The sequence below is a fragment of the Dermacentor andersoni genome, chromosome 3 (assembly GCF_023375885.2).
Source record: "Dermacentor andersoni chromosome 3, qqDerAnde1_hic_scaffold, whole genome shotgun sequence".
NCBI lineage: Eukaryota > Metazoa > Arthropoda > Arachnida > Ixodida > Ixodidae > Dermacentor > Dermacentor andersoni.
Window position 1 is genome coordinate 63,679,471 of NC_092816.1, and position 23,854 is coordinate 63,703,324.

The following is a 23,854-nucleotide window of genomic DNA, read 5'->3' on the forward strand; positions in this document are numbered from 1 at the left end:
TATTATTCAAACTTGCAGTGCAGCTATAGGACCGCATAGAAGTGCTTCAAGATGTATGTAACATCTTTTGTATATAATTATTTTTCAACAGTGTTTTTGCTTTTGATGTGCTACCTTGGCGTACACAGCTGTACGTGCAAGGACGTCACGTACCCGTGAGCAAAAGTATACGGACCAAAGACCCGCCAGAAAGAGAAAAAAAAATGTGTAAATAAAATAAAAATAAACAGGAAATAATAGTAATTTAGGCGCACAAACATAAATTGTGCACCGGAAAGTTCGCAGTTCCACATTTGAGCTGCAGTCCTCAATTTCAAGTTGCATTCACATGCGGAGAAATTAAAATCGCGGCTTTATCGGGGAAGTCCTGGTTCGTATGTCCCAAGGGAGTAGTACTTCGGAGGGTTGAGGCAGAACGCAGTTTCAACGAACAACGTAATAGAGCTCTGTAAAGGCGGCCTATAATCTCATCTGATACGAAGACAGCTCGGGCACATAATCGCTTTTCAAGTCGGCTTATAGTACCGATTGGTATGTTACGAAATGTGAAAAACATTTATTACTATTATTATTATTTTCGTCGTCGTCGTCGTCATCATCATCATCATGGTTACAGGGTGAAGGCAGCACGAAGAACCTCACGTTTGCTATCGTAAAAAAAAAGAAAGAAAACTCATTTGCTTAACGCAAAGACGCAGTTCTGCGGACACTGCGAGGCAGGCCCTTCGCATGTTGATTATACATTCTGGACGTCAAACGCAGTTCGTGGATTCTACATTCGTTGTCTGTGAGGACACGACGGTCTATAGACCAAATCAGTGCAGACTGCACTTAGCACGTGGCTAGAGTTAGCGCTGCGCGCGCATGACTTGTTTCGTGCTGTCGTCCTTGTACGTAACGCGCTGCGTAACCTGGCTGTAGACTGACGGCGCACCAGCTGGCCTAAACTGCAACCTTGGTGACATCTGGTCTCGTTATTCTCGAAGGCAGCAGACGGGCAAAAATATGACTAAATCACTTGCGCACGCAGTTTCTCGTGCGTCCGACTTTATGTGCGCGATGAATATTTTACGTAATCGCTTTCGAGTTGATATTTAAAAAAAAAAACTAAACAAGAAAGACAAGGAAGTTGAGCGCAGTGTGCATTATAACGCGCGCAGTGTATGTTAGACATTTGTACGCATATAACGTATGATGGCTGGGTGCCACGAACTTAGCAGAGTTGTGGCTCTTGAGTACATGTACATAGTACATGACGGGGGTAGTTGGAGAAGTATGGGAGAGGCCTTTGCCCTGCAGTGGGCGTAACCAGGATGATGATGATGATGATGATGATGGTGATGGCTCTTGAGCGATAGCTGCAAGTGGAACTTGTATGCCAGAAATTTTCCACTTGCTAAGTGGAACTTTTGAGGAACGAGATGTAGGAGTGCGGGCGTCGAAAGGTCGACGCGACTCGATCACGCAGCTGTATAGGGTGTCCTAGCTTACGTTAGCCAAGCTCTTCAACAAAAAGAAGAAGAAAAAACAATTAAAAAGAAATACTGTGCAAGACACGATATTAAGACATTCGATGTTCGGTCGTTAGACCCGTGGCGACCAAAGACCACATGTCTCATAATTGTATCTCGCGCCGTGTTTTTGTATTCTTTCTTCTTCCTTTTTTTTTTTCTTTTTAACTCCTTGCCTAACTTTAGCTGAGACACACGGCATACAGTAGGTCCAGCTGCAGAATGGTCCCGCGCGTAAGAACGCGGCTCATAAACTGGCATCACTGGTCTCAAGGTCAGGCTCGGAGGGGGGGAGGGGGGGGGGGGGTTCCCAACCAAGTTCGACGCTCCTCCCGTTCTCGACTGGCTCGATCATCGCGAAAACTCTCGGACTCCCGCGAAGCGGGCTAGGCCTCCCCCCTGCCCCCTCCCCGTTTCCGCGAAGCCACTCTACTACAACACGCAGATCGTCGCTCACACCGCGCGAGCGATGCACGTGAGACTTGGCACGCAGGAACGTGGGTCGATGATCGGCGCGAAGCGGCAGAGTCGTTGAACCTCTTGTTTCGTTCGAACACAGAGGTTGCTCGAACAAAGGTCGCGCGATCAATGTGTGGACTACAACGCGGTGCCCGTGGCGTTTGAGAAGGCTCCGAGACTGCTAGGCCGCGCTGACGTAGGGGGGAAAATAAAATGGTTTAATAAGTACCACTATTTGAACGAGGTGTTAAATTCTTCCAATTTTTTCGTATGTCGCCGCCACCGTGCCGTGTCGGAGCCCTTTCGCGACCACGGCGCACCGCGTTGCAGCTCGTATTAAACGCGACCGTACGTGCGTGCCAGAGTGTTTGTTCAGCCGCGTTATTCCCGTGATGGGTATCCACGAACTGAGCGTCGATGTTGGTAACTTTTCTTTTTGGGGGGAGGAGGGGGGGAGAGGGCAATGGCGCCAGGTTGTAGAACGAAACGCTTTACGTTTAGCGAAAAGTCGCCAAGTGATGATTGCGACGATGATAACTTACTCGGAATGTTGGCTTTCCATTTTTTTTAATGTTTCGATTGTTCCTAAACGCCTTCCATAATTTATTTAGCTGTGTAATATTCAACAATGCTACGTTGAGTTTGATATCTAAAATATTTAACTACGAGACGCTTACCCCGTAGCCTGTAGTATTTCTATATATATATATATATATATATATATATATATATATATATATATATATATATATATATGCTTCCTGAGCGAGTTCTCAGCTTTGGATAGTTCGGCAAACCAATTACTAATTACTGGGCTAATTAAATCTAACCTCAAGTGATAATTCATTTCCTTGTTCTATTTGTATTTTTTACATATGTACTCCGCGTGGCCATAAATAAAGGTCGACAAGTTACCCAAATTGTCCTTGATGCACGTGAAACTGTGCTTGGGCATTATACAACGTTAATCTATAGCTTTAAACTATTCCTACTACTGTGGCAAATCAGCGGTCGCAGTGTGAAAACGTCGAACAACGCCGATTTTTCTGAAGGAGTATTAGATCTCATGATCGTGTTTTACCTCTAGGCAAGCAGCTTTGACACGCCTGTATGGCTCACAACCAGCTTTTCACCATGTAGGAGTATGCAGTGGCAAATCAAGACGCATATATCTCGCTTCAGAAAAAGATGGCAGCGAAGCATTAAAATTAGTCCCTCGAGTAATATTACTAGGGTAATTTGCTGACTGTTTGTGCCATCAAAGAAAGGCGGTAAGAATCGCTAGAGCACACACAAAAAAGGCAAAGTTGTCGTTCACGTAACTAAAAGACTATGTTAAATTAACGATCAATTAAGACAAAGTGTGTGAGTGAGAAAGCAAGCGAACGTTTTTCTTGCCGAGTCCGACCAACCACGAAAACGGCCGAAAGCGCCAAATTAAGCTATTCGCTTTCAAACGCTCGCGGACCATGCTTTGTGTACTCGTTAAAGAACCAAAATAGCAAAAAAAGAAAAACCGTGGCGCGAAACAAAGAAGAGACGAGTACACATGACGGGCCCTGATTACTCGTGCACTCGTCTCGTCTTTGTTCCAACTCGCTCAAGAAACCGTTCTACTAAATAACACACACACACACACACACACACACACACACACACACACACACACACGTGTATATATATATATATATATATATATATATATATATATATATATATATATATATATATATATATATACAGTGCGCATTCGCACAAAGTTCATAGCTCCCGTGCTGTCGTATATTCTGTTCTTTGTGTCTGGTCTTAAGATATGCCTCTATCCATTTGAATTTGAAGCAGAATATATCAGTGACTCCGTGCCATAATTAAAAATAAAACGGAGCAGAGGGCAGTGGGGTGTAATAACGAAACTTGTCGAAAATTAAGCGAATGCTTACCCGGACTTTAAAGTGCAAAACTAAACAGGAACGTGACGGTCATGCTGAAAAAGTACGCTTCCGCAATATATCAGAGCGGTCACATCTATACTTGAGAGAATGCTTGTAAAATACAGAAAGTAAGCAAAGTAGAAAGACGGGTGGCCACGCCGCTTGAATTTCTCTTTTTGGCATGCTGTTATACGTTTTTCATCAAGTTTGACAGCTCGTGCAGTTAAATCTTTATCGGTAAATCTAGCTGCACTGAAATTTCCATTATCAAAGAATCAAAGTCTTCACACTCCACCCTATAAGCAAAGTTTCGAAATCGTTTCCTACTCCAAGGCGGCCCGAATACGAGAAGATAAATTCAGATCCGCGGCATCACATTGACGTGCCGGAACTGATCAGTATTTGAGTCAATGCAGATCGCTAGTTTCATCAGGTAGTGAGTCTTAGTAAATGCCACAATTTTACTCCCTTCACTTACTAAGAAGGCGTTGCTTCTTGTGACAAGTAACATTATTTATGTTTAGCGAATATGGCAGACGTGTGTGTGTGTGTGTGTGTGTGCGTGTGTGTGTGTGCGCGCGCGCGCCACCATTATCTTTCAGAAAACAGAAAATCAGATTTCCGAAAAGAAATAATTTTCGAGCCCTAATTGGTTTCGTGTTGTTTTTCTTTGTGTCCCATCAGTATCCAAACCGAGCCGCCATGGGCGCGTGAATTCCAGTTAAGGTGTCCCCATAGCAGCGATTGTCTTATCGTGCTTGCGCAGTCTTTAAGAAGCGGTGGCTGCGCTGAACGACAGATAACACGAGAAAACCCGTAGTCCGTCTAATGTGTTGCACGTGGTCTCAATTAATGTAACATCAATGTACGCACCACTATGAGCTGGCGCTGAAACTCGTGGCGGCGTCGCCATCTGTCTTTGAGAGAAGAGAGAGTGAGAGAAACTCTTTATTGGAAACAGGACTCTCCCTCTTTATCTAATTTTTTTTTTTTTTGTCCTTTCGGGCGTACCAAGCTAACGGCAAGAGCCACCAGCAGCGTAAGTAACTGTGGTTCAACCCAACCCAGAATTCCACTTTGATGCCCTTTCAAGTGCAGGACTCCGTTTACTGCGTTTGCTGCGTTTCCTCATGACGGTCGTCCTCAACACATAGGTCTTAGTTCAAGGTGAATCAGTGGAGTAGCTGCATACATTATGTACGCACTGCTCGATGGTGACAGGAACGTTTTGCTGGTGTCGATCGCGGGCCGCACGCGTCTCCGTTGCGATTCCCTAATCGCATTCCATCGAGTTTCGCATTTGAGTAAACTCCGCAGCCAGTCGTTGATGCCTCGTGCGCACGAGCTGGCCTTTCGTTTAATTTTCGAGCTCGCTCGCAGTGCGTTCGAAAAAGATCCTCGTGACGCGTGCGCGGTGATTTATTTTTATTTTATTGTGCTCCCCCGCTGTTCTCACGGAGTGCGTCATACCGCCGAGAAGAAAAGAAAATATATATATGCACGATAACATCGCTCGTTGTCGTTCTGCATATAATTTAAAGCCAGAGTCGTCCACAGGCAAGACGCGCGCGTTTGATCGATGCACCTTTACATAACGTAGTTATACCACGTCTAATTAGTCGTCTGACTCGGGCGACTCGTGCCAGCGCGTTCGCATTGCTCATTGGCTCTTCCTCGCGATGCACGCTCGAAAGTCGCTAGATTTTCGTAAGCGCTGCACGGAGTTCGTCCCGTGCGCCCCCCCCCCCCCCCCCTTGGGGGGAGGGGTCCCGTGGCTGCTATTGGTCTTGCTAGTTGCGTGCATTGTGGCGAAAGCAGAGGCTGCGGCTTACACATAGGGTTCCCACAGCCGGATTTTTTCCTCATGGTGTCAGCTGCCTGTTCGACTCCTTACGGGCACCTATTTTGCCGGTTTTTCGCTAAATCAGCCCATGTTCCCATGTCTTTTAGTGGATGTCATCACAGCCTACGTTGCTGGTACCATGGTCAATTGCTAAACTCTGCTTTGCAATGCCGCGTAAAAGCGGCTGATGCTGAGTTGTTTGTAGATATGCCTTATGGATAAATCATTTGCAACGAGGTTCGAAAATAATATCAAAATTGCGCGAAATTTTATATCAAGAAATAAATTTCCCTCCGAGATTTAATCATGCAAACTTCCTTCTCGGTAAACTTCGTAATTCGTACTTTTCGCGCGCAACGGAGGAGCGGGCAGTTGTGTCCGTGCTAGGAGGCGGGGAAGAGCGAGGTTGAGCAGCGCGCGTCTCACCTGTAGGGTCTCAAACGTGCCCATAGGACAAAACGACGGCAACACAATACTGCAAACAATCAAAATGGCATTTATTGCGCCTGTTATACACCAGCCTAGCCAGCCGAATTACTCTCAACAGGACATGCCGATGGGCGCTTACGAATCGAGGAAGTCCGACTCGCCGCGACAGGATATCGAGCCAATATGTTCGCCCACACACCATACACGAACGCCAAATGGCTCGCGTGTACATGTCACGCGAACGGTGACGCTTTCAGACGAAAGTGTTCGTCCATCCCGGTGCCCTGCTCGGAAGCCTCTCGCAGTACGGTCCCGCGAAACGTCCGCCGCACACAGCCGACCTCAAGCGAAAGAGGTTTACTCCCTTTTGCGCCCGAGTAACCTCGCCGATAGGTGGCGTCAGCAGCATAACACTCGCGGCATCTCCCGTACTATTCTACAACTGCACCGACCGCCGGTGGCGCACCGCCGCGCAGGGAAGCCGGATTACAGGAGACGTGAGCCATGCGGGGGAGTGGGGGAACAAAATTGGGGCACGCGTGAGAGACAAGCGTCCCCGCACCGCTTGGCGCGGCGCGACCGCGAGCGTCGTTATCGTGAAGGCGATCTGCTGTGGGTACGAAGGCTAGGCGACCCGAGATAGCTGATGGCTTCGTGTGCGCCGTGTTCTCGTGCGCGTAGTTCTCGTTGAAGCGAGAGGCAGCACGATAGGGCAATTCGCTCGCCGCTGTTACCGCTCGTCGTCAGGCTTAGCGATCCGACAGCGAGTTTCCGGTGTCTTCGAGTGTGAGGTGCTTATGTTTGCCTGTGCGTGCGTAACACCGTGCTTGTTAGCTAGGTAAGCGAATGTTGGAAGCAGTCCACACGGCCGATAAATCTACTATGCCTTACTTCGTATAGCTGTCCAATAATTTGCTATCGCAATCAGTGATTCGCCTTTCGGGCGATGCTGCGACATTTTAAATCCATCCGGACTGAATAAAAAGTTGTAGTCGTCACTTGCCTTCCGCGCGCTTGTGAGGACAGATTCTATTCGTGTGTTCTCTTGTGTTTTCTGCACTGTCTCCATCCCCCAATGCAGAGCACACACACACACACACACACACACACACACACATACATATATATATATATATATATATATATATATATATATATATATATATATGTGTGTGTGTGTGTGTGTGTTGTGTGTGTGTGTGTGTGTGTTTGTGTGTCCAAGCGGTTTTTATTCCAAGAAGGAAACGCGCCAGCTCAAGCGCGAAAAAGAACGAAATCAGTGTTGATGATGACTATGTACATATTAAAACGGATAAAGTACATTAATAGTGTTTGTAATATATGCAGGGTGTTTCAGTTAACTTTGACCAGAGTTCAAAAATATGTCGATGCACTGTAAGACGACGCGAACAAATTCATGTTGCTCACTTTTGTATGTAGTGCGTCACGTAATTTTCTTGTAATTTGCGTAATTCTATATTTAGTCTGTATTAATTAGCCATCTTCTGAAGCAACGAAGTTAGGCAAGAAATTGCAATTAGGAAGTTGTAGAGCGCTTTCCAACATGTCCCATTAGGGAGTTTCTAACTTTCTGTGTATTAGGTATTAGTGTTTTTCAGCTTACTGTGGATGCCCGCGAAATAAAAAAAATATATATACCACGTGACATACCCGCTTGCGCGCTGTGATTGCAGCGCTCCCAAACTGTGCGCGTTTGTCCAGCAGGGCGTGCTCAAGGGCTAGAATTGGTCTGTCTGCCACAGACATTTTTTTTTTTTAATTTGGTGCAGCTAAAAGAAAAACCCTATGGAGCTGCGATCATATGTATTTGCGCTTGTGCGCACCCGTGTTATTAGGCGTCGGCGACAGACACCCAATTTGCTTCGTGCATTGTGTGGAAATGAATGATTGTGTGCAGTTTCACCGCGTGCACCGCGACGCTGCTCCGAGATTGTACTGCGATGATCGACTTCGCGGTTATTCGCACTGCAAACCAATAAGTAGTAAAGTTATCCGTCTGCTCGCAAGATTCGCCCTGACACTGAGCGCGTTTGTGCAAACGAGCACGCTGAGCCACTTCCGCGTGATTCATACGACGCTGGCTCCCTTAGCTTTCTTCGTTTGCACGTTTCTCTCTCCCATTTCTCTCTTTTTTTTTTTTTTTTTTTCGGAGCGAGGACGCGCGCCTACTGTATACGAAGTCGCAAACGTGGCCTCCAAGATCGGGGCGGCTCGAGCTCGCGCGCGCCGTTCGTCTCGGGGATCATCTCGCAGACGTTGATTTTCCATCAAAATATAGCTGCAGCGAACTCTGGCGCCGCGATCGTTCCGCTGTACCGTGGTACTGATGGTTAGTGCGTGGATGTGTCTAATATTTGTGCTTGAGCGCTTCAAACCGTTCTTGCGAATTTATTTATTACGCTTTACCTTTCTGAATTTCCAAGCCCCTGCAGTTGTCTAAGCGCAGCAATTAGCCTCTGCCTACTTGCGCAATCATCGATAATTCGTTGTCTTTATGTAGCGATAACATGTTGAAAACGACCAATTTGCAATGTTACCGAGCCGTTTCCAAATCTATATGCAGTCGAAATCAAAAGTCTAGAAACAGCCGTGCCACGTAAAATCGTATTGTTACATTGGTTGAACTGGTGCACGTAGGTCTTGCTGCTTGCCTTGCTGCTTGCCTTGCTGCTTGCCGTCATACCTGTAGGCTAGTGAAGAAACAAATTATTTCGCTGTACCCGTGGCCCTCGGTCTTTTGCTCGCGACTGCGCATGCCAATGGTTCATGTGCTGGCTGAACTGTCGTAATAATATTCGCGGGACCATACTTCCAGCATCCGTAGGTGATGCTGATGATGTTTATTGGCATTCCCTTTGAAACGGGTCGGGGACAAATAGTCACCTAGCCTGCTTGATTTAATCAGATTTTACTACATCTGTCGCTGTCTAGTCTTTTGCCTATGTGACCTCGATCTTAACTTTCGTGTTTAGGACCTCTGTTACCATACTGTACCGTTACCTACACTTGCAATGATTCCTGCCCTATCGTTCTCTTTCCTGCTTTTCTTCCACCAATACCATAAACGTCTCTTACTTATCTCGACTGCTGACCAGTTAGTTAGTCCTTCCATCTTCTTTGAATCCCAACGCTTCTGGGCACTAGCGCCAGAGCTCCCTCTAGTACATTTTGTGAGAAACTCTACGCTTACAGTGTGGCCTCCAAGATCACAACGGTGAAAGTGCGCCGGTGCCGTGGTCGCAGATGGGCATCTGACAGCGCGTGCCTGCGCGTCGTATATTTGGACTTTGTCACATCAGTTAGCCGTATAGAAAAAAAAGCAGGCTCAGATTATTCAAAAAAAAAGAAATAAAAAAAAGTAAATTTAGGAGGACGCCTAAAGTTCGCCTTAAGAGTGGAACGCGATCGCAGTCAAATATCGCTGACTAGTTTTCACGCTTTCCGGCAACTGCAGGTTATGTAACCGTAATGTTCACCTCTGCGTACAGCCGTTGCCGTGAAAACTGCCATTCTCAAGGCCTTGAATGCCCTTAAGTTTGACAGAGTGCTTAAAGGTTCTTTCATTTTGCTTAGTGGATTTCGTTTGTGTACCTGACCATGGGAGTTATTCAAACCAGGAGTCAAGTCAATCCAATCTGATTAGCATACTTGTGGTAGTATGGCTTCTGCGAAAGACAGATAGCGCAACCACCCTTTTTATCTTCGTTCCATGTGCAACAAGAAAATGTTTTTTAAGCTGTCGGGCATTACGGTGCTTTAATACTTGAAAATATTTTTCAAAAGCCTTGAAACTCCTCAAAAACCTTTGAATTTTTTTCCGCATGAAAAAAAACCAGCTATGAACCCTGCTTATGCAGTGTAAGTGTATTTAGCATTTTGTGTCCATGAAGAAACTATGCCATCAGTTGAAAAGTATTCAACTTATCTCGAGTCGGCAGCAAAAGATCACGGCTACGCCAATGTGTTCAACGCTTTCTAATGGCATACAGGCGCCCATAGAAACAACACGGCCACGTACTATATGTTAAGTTGTGCGCTCCGCGCAGATATGTTTCTGTGCCCTCCAGGTTGCCGTTAACTTGACTCATTGAATTCGTTATTCAGTGTATGTGGATTGCTTACTGCGGCATCGAGATATACCGCCGGTGCCATTTTGTCGCACAATTTTATTCAAATGTAATGCAAAAGCGATCTTACTGCCTGTATAACCTTTACCAGTTCCTGTAAAGTACTTTTTTTAAATACCAATTGGGTTTAAGTTAGAATGGAATGATGGGTCATCTGCTACGGTTGCAGGGTCATCATGTCGGCTTGTATGTCGGTCTTTGTGGTGTCTACGCGTTTCATGTACGACTTTTTCAAACTTCGCGAGCATTTCATGTGAACTTCATATTCTGTTCCCCATAGTTTTATGTTTGCAGTTTATAACGGAAACGTTAACGGATACGCATACGGATCATCTGCATTATACGGCGGACGCGTAGACTGTTTTTCTTGTGCACTCTGTACAGTTTTTACGGGTTTCACAAGGATTCCGTGTCTATTCCATGCAGGGTTGCCAGATTGGGCCATTAATAGCCAAATTTGGCTACTTTTTGTCCCAGTTGGCGTCAGAATTTTCCTTTTGGCTGTGTGGGTGTTCTTGGGCTACATCTTTTTCCTGTGTAAAAAAAAAGCAAACATAGTTAAGCAGAAATGAAAAGCACGTTGGAATCAAAATGCAGACGACAGCGGGTTAAAGAAATTGAGCGCGTCTGCTACAAAATCAAAATTTGCAAGTTCTATGTGAGAGAAGACATATACATGTCAAAAGGTCAAGGATCGCGTTCTTTTGATAATTTTAATTAAGAAAGCTGGCCTCAGGAAACTGGTCTCCTTCCGCGAACTAAAAACGCTACCCCTCCCCCCCCCCTCCTCCCTCCCGCGCGCCAGCGAATATAGACTTGCTGTCTCCTCATGTGTGCTTTGGGCGTCCTACGTTTTAAGAGGAAGCTTTAGCTCGGGCCGAACTCCGACGCGGCCTATTGAAATACATGTAAAACGCAAAAACGTCTTTCTGAGACAACCCCTGGACCGATTTTAATGAAATTTGTCGCATTTGAGAGGAAAAGTTAAGTTCTAGTGACTGTTGGAAGCGGAATTTTTATTTACGGCTTGAATTTTGTTAAAAAGATTTTCAAATATCCAACCGTTAAAAACATAGAAGCACGAAGTTTACAAATCCATAGCTCTGCATCAAGAACAGATATCGCGGTTTTGTAAACGGCATCCATTAGATCATTCAAAGCGGACAAATTCGATATGTCATTTTACATCTTACGTGAATTTGTTACTTCGGTTACAAGGGTTCTGCAAAAGCTGTATTTCCATATTACCGACCTTCGAAATAGAATGTCGAACGAGACATTGGTAGCGCTCCTCCACGTCAAGTTTGGCCTGACCAGGAACGGAAACTGCTGCAAGGATTTCAAACCGGGCCAAGAATTTTTGTCCCGTTTCAGCTCTGACATTTTGTATGGACCAAGCAGTTCCACTTCGAAATAAGCTCGTGATGCTTAATCATAGCATACTTCTTTATGTCTATATATCGTACTAGGTTTCGTGCGAACCGCCATCTATTGTGTTAGACTTTATCTTGCAATGTTTTGTAGTTTTTCGTTTAGTGCATTGTGCGGTGTTAAGCGAAATTATCATGAGCTGTAAGTAATAATACTGAACGCCCGAATGCATTCCATTGCTTAGCGTGTATTTAGTGCGCGGTGCTATTTGTGTGTTGTTCTTTTCGTGATTTTTTGCCGCTCTGGGAAAAAATAAAACAGTGCATTTGCAATGAAGACCGCATTTGCCTTATCATGAATTTGCCTGCATGCCAGCGTTTCTGCACTTGCGCTTGTGCAGCGTCTGTTTTCCGTGCCACATGGCCTCCGTGACGATGCGCGCGGAGGTCATGCGTGGTCAAGCGTGGAAAAACTAATATGTAGGTATTCTTGCCGAAAATTAATTCAATATGCTTAAGAACTGACCTCACAAAAAGACAAAGCTTTTTGGCTACTTTTGGGATACCAAAAGCTTCGCTCGTGGCTACATTTGGGCTACTGCGGAGGCCAATTTGGCTATCTGTGGTTGGAGCGATCTGGCAACACTGATTCCATGCCGTATTTTAATAAGAGTAGACAGCTTAGGGAATCTGTAAACATTACAGATCACGGAATACCGGAACACCGCAGTCGTGCGCTAAACTCACTGGAATTTGGAAAATGCCGCAACTCTTTTCTCTTCGCCGCCGTGCCGCCGATTGGCCAGTCGCCGTCACGTGATTGATTCCCGCCATAAATGGTCGATGCCGCGACGGAGCGGACGCGCAGATGATGATGATGTCAAAATGTATTTATTAAGGGATGGCGCGAAGGCCTATAATGGGGAATAGGAAGAGGAGGGGGGGAGGTGTATTCAGAGCCGTCCTAGAAGCTGCGTGTCTTTGGCGAAAGCCAAGAGCGAGTCCAGAATGGCCCTGTCGGAATCCATCGAGCCAGTTGCCGGTCTAATCCACTCCTCGTAGGACGACACTCGCAGATGAAGCAATCGGTCGCGATCGCTGCGCATGCCAGTGATCGACGTTGGGTCGATTTCGTATTTTGTGTCGTTTGGACATTAAATTAAATATGTCTTGCAATTTGGATGAGGAAGTGCCTGGTTTTAAGCTTTCTGGTGCTGCAGCCGTCGGGAGTCCGGGAAAGCACTTTTTATGACACTACCTCGTCCATTTGCTGTTATTTTCCTTACGTACATTTTTGCAATGCCGAACGGAAAGAACGACTGCAAGCTCCGCGACATATGGTTGCACTGCATAAAGCGTGAGAAATTCACTCCTACAAGCGACACCTTTCTTTGGGAGGCAAGCCTTTCCTACAAATAAACCTTCGAAGGAAGCGTCGCATTAAGTTTTGTTTACCGCTGGCTTTAACGGACGGATTTGATGGATGGATAGATGCTATGAACGTCCCCTTTGGAACGGAGCGATGGATTGCGCCACCAAGCTATTTTTATTAGTTTGCGTAATGTTTCGGAATACCGAAACACCGGAGACGGCAGCAGCAGCACTTGTAGCGCCATGTTGTGACGCTTTCTTCAACAAAAACGCATTAGAAGCGTTATTCTATATTGGGTCACTCTTCAGGAAGAAGGGCTAAAAAAGAAAATGAATCCCACATGCTACACTACTGATTGTTGCTGCCTTTGCCTTTACACCAGCAATTTAGGTAGACTATGGTCCTTACAATTATAGTTCTCTCTAATTGACGCCAGCGCGTCACACGATGGCGGCATTAGCGCGGCAGCGCACGTCTGTTTCTCCGGTATGCCGTAAACTGTAAAGGTCGGCGGGTAGGCTAAAGCCACCGATTGGTAAGGAAGAGTTGGAATTGCGGAAAGTTCAGATTGCCACCTTAGTAAACGCACGCGGCGTTTTTGGACTGCGCACGCTCACAAGCATTTTCAGTGTGGTTTCTCCATCTCAATCTGAAATGGTCTCGATGTCGCAGACCCCATCGTGGCGCTGCAGTTTTCTCCCAACGGCCGGTACATGGCGGTGGCGGCGGGCAAGCACGTGCTGCTCTTCAACAACGTGCCCGGATACCAGAACGCCATCGAGGACCTCGAAGAGCGCAAGAAGGGCGCCGCCAGCGCCTCCATCCGCGACAGGCTGCAGGCGCAGATCGACGAGGCACGGTGCGTGCACTGTGGATGCGTGACAGCTTGCAGCCAGAGTTTTCCTCTTTTTTATCCCTAGTGATAACGTACGCAAAGATGTGAACTTTTTAACCTCTAAAGTATTTCCTGGAAAGTTATATGACCGATTTCACATCGATCAAAGCACATGCACAGCGGCTCTGCCGGTGCCGTGGTGACGTTAGAAAGCTTTAGCGTGTCCGGTATTCCGGTAAACGCAAGCAGACAGAGCGTTTTACCGGTAAAGCGCCCCGTCTGCTGCGCATCCGGATGAGCGGAGGCGCGAATGTGAACGGCCTGCACGGTGCAGGAACCCGGTGGCGCAGAGCTCAAGCAAGACAAACACATAGGTAATACTGCAGTAACCAAGTGCATCTTACTTCGCTGCTGGTTAAATTTTCGGCAGCGGCGAAATCGTGTTGCTGCCGACAATTTACACCAGCAGCAAAGTGACACTTGGTTACAGCAATATTAGCTGTGTTTGGTTGAAGATCTGCGCCTGCACGGTGCAGGTTGCTGCACCGTGCAGATCGTTCAAGTTTGCGCCTCCGCTCATCCGGTGAAACGCCCAGTCCGCTTGCGTTTACAGGAATATCAGACGCGATAAAACTCTCTATTAGTCATCGCTATTTTCCCACTCTACTGCATTTCAAAGCATTATTGAAAGGAATTCCGAAGACAGTGTCACTGTGAAATTTTGCTGCTAATTCTAGGATCAAGTTTAGGGGCGGCACCTGCTAAACGCCACTTTATATTGGACAATCATTTTATTCTCACCACCTTGCCTTTTGATCTCGATGGCTAAGCGGGTTTACCGTGGTATAAACACAATTAACATGCATCTTACCAAAGTCAGCCTCAGTCGGCTAAGTACTATTATATCGGCATGCTTTGCGGCAGCGGTGGCACAGTGGAACTCGTCGTGAAATCAGTCTATTCTATTGTTTTGCTTTGCTACTTCATCGCGTTATATAGCCATGTATAAGCACCTTGATTGTATATATTTATACCTTGTGCAATGAAAACACTAAGACGCCAGTACACCTTTTTAAAGTGCTTCTGAGTACATGAAAAGTCGGCAGTAATATTCTTTACGCGCTCCATGACACCAAAACTAATGTAAACAGCAATATGATATGCATGAGTGCGCAAAGCTAGAAGTTATCGGTCTTGTTCTTTATTTTTATCGGCAAAAAATACACCATATTGGAGCATATCGACGGCGTGCAAAGCTGGACGAGAAATTCAAAGTGACGTTGGCATCTGTCTTACCTCACTTGTTTTTTTTTTAATGTCCATCTCCTATCTCACCATAAAATTACGTTTTTGCTACTACAGGAGCGTAATTTACTAATACAGTTTTACATGATATTCTTCTTAAAGCCCCTGTAGGTGCGTGATCGGGCTTTGTTGTTTGTTTGTGAACTTTTTTTGGAATAAGCAAGCATTTATTGTGCGACGAGTTCAGTTAGCCAGTTTTCAGATTTGTGCTAATTAGTTAGTTTCAATTCAATAATTTACGGCATATGTCGCAGCTGTCGAATCGAAATTGGTCAGAGCTCGAGGCACGTCCATTAGTATATATAAAAAAAAAGAGAGAAACTTTGAAAGTTTGAAGATCTAAAGCTTTTAATGAGGTGCCTGTCCCCTAAATTTCAGCGATTACCTTAACGTTTCAGTTGTCTTCCCGAACAGACTGCGAAATAAAACTATGTGAAGCGCGAGCGTTATATTCGTGGCATATTTCGGGGACGGGCCTCTTGGAAGCGGTGATAGCCTCTGTACATGCTTAAGGCTGCCGTTAACGCGTGCCGCGTTGACTGCGCATGTGCTATTAAAGGGAAGCGGTATCGGTAACGCCAGCGGCAGAACGGTAGCATTATTCTAAACTATTCGAAAATAATGTGCATGGGAGTTCGAAAAATTGTCCTCCAAGAAATTGTAGCTGTCAATTAGAATTTTCTTGATATATGAAAACGACCTATTTGGAAACATTTTGGACACATTAAAGCCATGTGGTGATAAGCTGTAATATCTTTTTTTTTTCTTTTTTTGCTCCTTTTACAGGGGCATTTTGAAGACGATGGAAGCCAAGGACTCGTGAAGTCTCCGCATGGATGTAACGGTGGCCAAATGGATCATGTGTTCAATTCCTCTCAGTCTGTCTGCATGCCTGCAAAGAGTCAGCACATTCCTATACAACGTTCGGGTGTTCAACTTGCTGGTCAATAGTACAAGTGTATTTTCTCTTTTCTTTCGTGAAAGACAAGAGAATGTCTTGTTCCTAGTGTGTCAGGTTGTTTTGCGTGAAATTGGTGCATGCATGTGAATGGTTGGAAAGTTCACTCCATCTTTTTGGTAACTGAAAAATAAAATATCATCTCTTCGCAAATACTGTGGTTCGTTACTTGAAGTTCCCTTTCTGCGGAGCCCGAAGACGTGCATTCCGTGTGATGCAAGGAGAAAAAGTGTAGCTCACAAGAAACTGTAAAGCAGCGCTTCAACGCATGCGGCCCGTGGCAGAGTTCAGTTATTTTATGTGCACAGGTGCAGAAATTAGCGCGCTGCCATGCGATGAGGAAAACAATATTTCTACCAAACTCTGTATGTGGTATGAAATGTTGGCGGTGCCAAGCACTTTAAAACAAAGCAGAGTGATGTGATGTTGGGATGCAGGATCTTTTGCTGGAACCAGATAAGAAAGGCGGCTTACCACCGAAAGTATTCGTAAATCTCTCACTGCCAAGACCGCAATATTTGCTCAGCTTCCTTCACTCAATAGCTTTTGCGACATCAGAGAGCTTTAGTTTGTCCGTAAACGTATTCACGTTTACGGAATACCGCGTGACCAGAGGTGTACGACTGGTGATGATTTATTGGCATCCCCTTTGAAAAGCGGTGGTGACAAATAGTGACCTAGCCTGCTGGATTTAATCAGGTATGCTATACATGTTTTTCATTCTAGCATATTTGTATACATATCCTTAATTTTGTTATCTTCCTCGGCGGGCGCCCGAGCCCACTAACTCGCAGGGCGCGAATAATTCTGATTCGAAATAAAGTTTTCTCACCCACTCACTCACTCCTACAAACCTCCCTATCCACCTTGTACCGCTCCCTAGGACTGTACAGATCCGGTCGTATCAACATCCTCCCTGATTTTTGTCCACAAATACTCTAAACGTTTCTTGTTTACCTCGACTGCTGACCGGTTAATGATTCCATACGCTTTAAATGCAAGCGCTTCTGGAAGGTGTACGATATCTGCAGGTATCACTGGGTGAATCCCTTCTAATTCCATTTGGCTGAGCTGAGTGGTCTCCGGACTTTTGATGCAGCGTACGCATGCCTCACCTTGTTGCGAGTATTTGCTCCAGTATGTTTTTGTCCTTAGCAAGACGGCAACAGATCACTTTGAAGATCAACAGATCGCAGATTACTTTGAAGGCCTACGCGGGCGCGCACTTAAGCCGCGTCGCAGATCGCTTTCAAGACACACGAGCGCCGGCAACGCGTCTCTACGGCGTCCGCAATTCGCGTGGCCAACGCCGTAGAGACGCCGCGGTTGTCTCCACTCTGTACGGAGCGGCGGGCGAGGAAAACATCGAGGCACCGTAGCAGCCGCCGGAGAAGAACGCCTCTCCTCCATCGCCTCACCCATCCCCCACTGTCTCGCGCGCCACAGGAGAGGGAACGTATCCGGCCCGCGTAGACGCCCACGTATTTGTAGGTACAGCGGGCGTGGCACTTGCGTAGACGCCGGACGTTTGCGCTCATGCGCGAGTAAGAGCGGGCGCGAGAGAGGAAATGTGGGGACTTTTGCTAATTGGATATATGACTCTGCCTAGGCACTACGAAGGAGTTTCTTAGTGCGTGTTGTATGCGTTTGTCCCTAGGCGTGCCGGCAGAAGTCGCAGGGCGCGGTAGTGCTGAACTTAGCGTCACAAGTTGGCGGCTGGACGTAATCATATTTATTCAAACGAGTTTTTTTTTTTTTTTTGCTAATTGAGACATGTCATTAATTAGCATTATTGGCGGCGCCTCCAGGACACCAAAGCGGCAACGGCGACATCAAACTTGAACGAGAAAACCAGTCAAAAACACAAAGGACAAGATGAGATGTTCACACCACAACCCTTCTGCGACATCAAAGCCAGAACCCGGTCTGGCCCGTGGGTTGGGGCTCGCCGAGGCCTGCGTGTGCCAGGAGTGTATAAGAGCGGACAGCTGATCTTATCGCTTAAAGGCCAGAATACATGGATCGAATATGCGATGAATAGTCGGCGTTCGACGCCCGGCGGCGTACGCGCGACGCGCGGCGGCGGGAAAAACGTCGTTCGCCGCCGATCCAGCTGGCGCAGAAAAGTTCGTCGGGCGGCGACGATACCGGAAGCGGCAAACGAGCGGCGCCCCAAATCCAGCCAATCAGGTCTCACTATCCGCCCCGACTTCCGGCTAGGCTTCCCCGCTTGTCCGTGTATCCCCCCGATCCCACACTATCGTTCACGCCAGTCTCCCGCCTTTCGTATTCATGGCATCCAAAGCGGCGCGGCTGGAATTTACAAATTAATAACAGCCATTGTTAGACAAGCTCACGTGCGCTACTTTCGGGTCTGCTTGCTTCGGCCGCGCGCGCATTGAGCCACAGAACAGAGCCGCGAAGTCGGAGGAGCCGAAAGTTGTTTGTTGTTTACCCGCCCAGTGTTGCGACAACGCCGCTTTCTCTAAACTACATCGGCACATGAATGTCTCAAACACATAAAAAAGACTAGAAATCATTTCTAAACAAAATTTTACGCGTTTTTAGAGTGTTCCTTAATTCAAAAGCGATAACATTTGTCGTTAAAGTTCTTTTTTTTTTTTGTCATGTGTTTCACGACAGCGCATTTGCCTCGTCTAGCCACACTGATAACAACGCAGCGACTCGCCGGCGGCGGCCGGCCTGTCTTCGCTCCACGTAGCGCAGCCCGACGAACATACGGCGTCGCGCCGCGGCAGATTTTCTGCCGCCCGAACTTCGTCGTGAAAGTTCACTCCATGTATTCTGGCCTTAACGCTTCGGCCTCCGCGACCCCAACCCACGGGCCGCCCTACTTTCAGCTTTGATCACCCAGCTACCCCTTGGGTGCCCTGGAGATCCTGCGCGGCCTGCTTTATTATAACCTCAGGTGCTCTCCTAAGGCCTCCGTTTGCCGGTCACATGTGTCCTCCTGGAGCAGTGCTTGTAAAAAATTCAATCTATCGTCGTAACGAAAAAAGCGACCCGCGACTTATACAACACGTCAGAACCTTGCCCCTTCAGACAGCGATCACCACATGGGGCGTCCGTGCCCACTGCCTCACGGCGCGGGCAGCCAGCGGCGGTGCGTAATCAAACTCGACCGCACTTCGCAATGCCGGCACGTCTAGGGGGAAAACGCATACAACACGTGCTAAGAAACATAAGCGCCGGCAGACCGGCCCGACCCGCACCTCACACGCGTCTGGAAAAAACGCAAAAAGCTTTTGAGAGCCTTATACAAGCAACCGCATGACACTCAGCTGCGCGAAAAGGTAGATGATGTAACTTCAAGCGATCAATCATGCCCGGGCGCTCGAACAGACAAAATGGAACCATATTTGCGACAGTATCCAGAATACGTTAGACAAAAAACACACATGGCGTCTTTTGCGTGCCCTGCTCGGCACAAAGAAACAAGTGATCCCTAACATTAATAAACACACCAGCACACAAGGTATAAGCACCTCAAACCAATATACACCTCAAATCATCGCCTTCAACACACGCCTCTTTCACACTTTCGCAGAACAAACACAACACCAAGACAGACAAGTAGCGCGCTTGTCTTGTACGGAGCAAGGATGCGACATCCTGAAACGAGCAGGGATCGCCCCTATCCAGTTGACACCAGTTAGTCAAAGCCCTCCGCTACCACGCAACATTGCATTTCCGAACATACAAAAAAATATGATGCCATACCTACATGACATTAAAGTTTTGCATCCATCCCTCCATCCACACCTACATGACGGTCGACGTCAAGCGCAAGCAAAACATCACCACATAGACAGGAAATGCATCACGATATACACGGACGCCACACGCTCTAACATGCGGTCATACGCGTATGCAATATTTACACCTGGACATACAGCACCTATCAACCAAACAGCTGTACCATTTTCCAACCCTCCCAACATAGCCACTTTGGAAACACACGCGATAATATATGCCATACAAGAAGCCTCTCTGCTCACTAAGCACCAGTCCAGTAACATCAACTTTTATACCGACTCCAGCAAAGCCATTCGCGACATACAACATCGAGTGTTGGAAACGCACCTACATGACATCCTAATAGAATCCTGTAACCGCAAACCGAACAATACAATCACCCTGTGTTGGGTGCGTGGTCACGCTGGGATCGAGGGAAAGGAGTTGTTTCATCAACATACCCGCGACATTAACCTCCGGGCGCCCTCGATTCCCTGGCCAAATCCAACGATAGTGGAAGACGCTGCCATGTACTATCGTGAGCAATATGAGCAGGAACACGCGAGCGCGTGGGAAATAGCTTGGAAACCGACGTGGGGCGATGCGTTGCGGCCGCTGTAGGAAACAAAGTGGAAAGGGCGCCGCGGTTCCGCCAACTGTCGGCACTCCCGCCTCACTAGCGTTACTGCGTAATGGCAGCTGATTGCGTGTCACCGGGCGCTAGCGATGATAAGGCGGTTATGTCATGCAGAGCGTGGACCGTGCTGTCTGTAGTTGAGCGCAAAATATCTCTAGCTCTCTTTTTATCATACTTGCGGAACGTATCGCAATGATACCGGCGTGATACTGTGGCGCCTGTAATAGCGCTCGCACGCAGGAAAAAGCAGGGTTGTTTTGTTATGCGTGTTTTTCTATGTCTCGGTTATTGTGAACAAAGAAAAGTTGTACGCAGCAGTGAATTTAAAGGTTTTATTAGACGATTGCTTAATGGTAACAAAATTTTCATCCACACAAAAAGTATCCCAATACATCAGTGTTACAGCTTGACCTTTCCTTGCAGGCTTCATGCGTTAATGACGGGTCATGGCTCCGCCTGCTTGAATGACGGCCTCCATTCTTTTTGGCAGAGACACGTAGAGAGCCTCGATGAAGGCTTTGTCATCTTGAAGAGGTTTCCACTCGCGCTTTATGGCTTCCCACAGTTCATCACTGGTCGTCGAGTCCAAGGAGAGTCTTGAAAGGTTAGCCTTCATACGTGCCCAAACATGTTCTATAATGTTCATGTCTGCACCCTTCGCACACCACTCCAAGCTCCTTACCCCTAGTTCGCCTAAAAGACGTGCCACGACCTTTGCTGTGTGAACGGGAGACAAGTCCTGCTGGAATAGATAATACCCATCCGGGTGTGGACCACTCAGTGCATAGGGGATCATCTCGTGCTCCAGCAATGTGCAATATGCAGAACTCGTAAATCTCTCAGGGATTCTTACAATGGGACTTAGGCCATCCCGCGAAATAGCCGCCCACACGTTTACTGACGTGCGTCCACTTGCGGCCACCTGCTTGACGTTCTGCGGAGAGAAGCGCGTATTCTTCATGCGCCACACTCTTCTCTGCTGGTCCCAGCGGCTTGAGAACGTAGATTCATCAGAGAAGATGACATATTTCCAATCCTCGACCTTCCAGCTGCGGTGATCGACAGCAAACTTTAGGCGAGCAGTCTTGTTGGCAACTGTGAGAAGGGGCTTCTGAGCAGCGATACGACTACGGAGGGCGGCTTCCCTTAGCCTTCGCCGCACCGTGCTGTCGCTTACATGTTCCAGGGCAAGAGTACTGCGCACCTCCTTCGCATTTAGAAATGGCTTCTCGTTGACTGCAGCAACAATTTGTAGGTCTTGATCCGCCGACGTGGCGCGAGGTCGCCTCTCGTGCGGCGCATCCTTAATGCGTCCTTCATCTCGGTACGCCTGCACTATCCTGTTGACTGTGTTCAACCGGCAGCCCGTCAAGGCAGCAATGTTTCGCTGCGAGTAAGCTTTCTTCCACAACTCAACGACTTCTTCCCGCTTATTCAACGGCACTCGAGACATCGCAGGACGCTGAAACGCACTTCTAACCGCGGGCAGTCGTGGTCTCCCTTATAAGCATTTGCCACGAAAAAGAAATTAAAGATGCGCGTCGGCCGTGACGTAGCGTTTTTACTTCTTTTCTTGTTCATCAAAGATTCGAACGTTTCCATGAAAGGTGCGACTGGCCTTACGATAGACCTTTTAAGATGTCGGCCAGAAAATATTCCCTGTCGCATGCTTGCAAATATCTAAGAATCGGGTCTGACCGCTCCACATACGCACACTCAGACAAAGAAAAAAGGAACAAAAAAGGTTAACAGCGGTATTTTGCGCTGAACTACAGACAGCGCGGTCCACGCTCTGCATGCCATAACCGCCTTATCATCGCTAGCGCCCGGTGACATGCAATCCGGTGCCGTTACGCAGCAACGCTAGTGAGGCGGGAGTGCCGACAGTTGGCGGAACCGCGGCGCCCTTTCCACTTTGTTTCCTACAGCGGCCGCAACGCATCGCCCCACGTCGGTTTCGAGGCAATTGCCACGCGCTCGCGTGTTCCTGCTCATATTGCTCACGATAGTACAAAGAGCAAATAGCTGAACACTACAAGAACATCAAGGGAAACCGCAATATTCTGCCCCAACCTCATCCTTCACTCAACCCGGAACAAGCACATGTCCTTGCAAAGTTCAACCGAACACTCTTCTCACGCCACTAATGCTCTACAACTTCGGTTGGCGAAGCACAGCTCACTGCCCCAACTGTCCAGAGATAAGGGCAGGTACAGAACACATTCTGTACTCATGTAACACTGCCATTGCCTCTCATTATTTTCCTTACCCTTCCCCTCCTTCCTGGAGTGCTTGGCTTCACTCGGACTTGGCGGTTCAACAACGGCCCTTAGCGGAGCAAGCGCTGTACTTTACTGGGCCTTAGTGTTGGCCTTAAACAAAGTTTTCTCCTCCTCCTCCTCAAGGAGCAAAGGCCCCCACATTTTCTCTCTCACACCTGATCTTACTCGCGCTTGCGCAGAAACGTCGAGCGCCGCGAGAAACGCCACGCCCCGCTGTACCTACTAGCAATTATAGAAATGCATCCGGGCCGCGTTGCTCGCTCGCGCACGCGAGATTGAATCGCGTTCTCCATCTTTCACTCAACGGAACCTTACGGTGACGGCAGAAATGCGCCTAGGGTGTCTATATAATTGATATTGCAATAAAAAAATCCGAGGTCACCTAAGCACGTCTTATGAGTTGTGAATGTGATATAACGCCCAGTTGAACTCCTCGCGGGCAAGCGAGCGCGTTGAGACGCGTGGCGCATTTGGGTTTAGCCCTACCGAGGCGCAGTAAGAACACAGGCAAGAGCTTGTGCAGACAAGGCGGAGACACTACACCGTTCGTACATCTCGGAAAGCTGAGACACTATGCCGTTTGTATACCTCGGAATGCCATGAACATGCATTTTATATACTCATGACGTGGCGCCACTTCCTCCCCATTGGCTGCGCCATCCCGTGCCCAATGACGCACGCACTACGCCACAAGTTTAGTCAGCCAGATGGCTGCGACGTGACGTGTGCAATGCCATAGGCAGTAGGCACACCTTTACTCAGCCAGAACAGTGGAGCTGCCATGGCGTCGGTGAAGCGTGCTCATCTCGTACCCTGGAGGCCCGGGCTCGATTCCCACCCAGACCGAAACGTACCACATTTTATTTTCAGACGTTAATTTACTTCGTTTACAGGAACCTTCCCGAGAAAGTTCACGTGAATCCGAGCATTTCTTGACTTGGTTTTATTCTTTACGCCGTCGGCCATTTTTGTACCAGTTCTCTGTCACGCCGATGGATTTTCGCGTAATGGGGCATAT

At 47.4% G+C, this 23,854-nt stretch overlaps 1 protein-coding gene across 1 annotated transcript in view; it reads left to right on the forward strand.

Moving 5' to 3' along the window:
- Positions 1–16,314, forward strand: part of LOC126546882 (transducin beta-like protein 2) — a 282,624-nt gene extending 266,310 nt beyond the window's left edge. The window contains exons 9-10 of the mRNA XM_050194610.3: positions 13,736–13,922; positions 15,990–16,314. Coding sequence (XP_050050567.1) covers positions 13,736–13,922; positions 15,990–16,026 — 224 coding nt within the window. The 3' untranslated portion in view covers positions 16,027–16,314. The remainder of the gene's footprint in view (positions 1–13,735; positions 13,923–15,989) is intronic.
- The last annotated feature ends 7,540 nt before the right edge of the window (positions 16,315–23,854 follow it).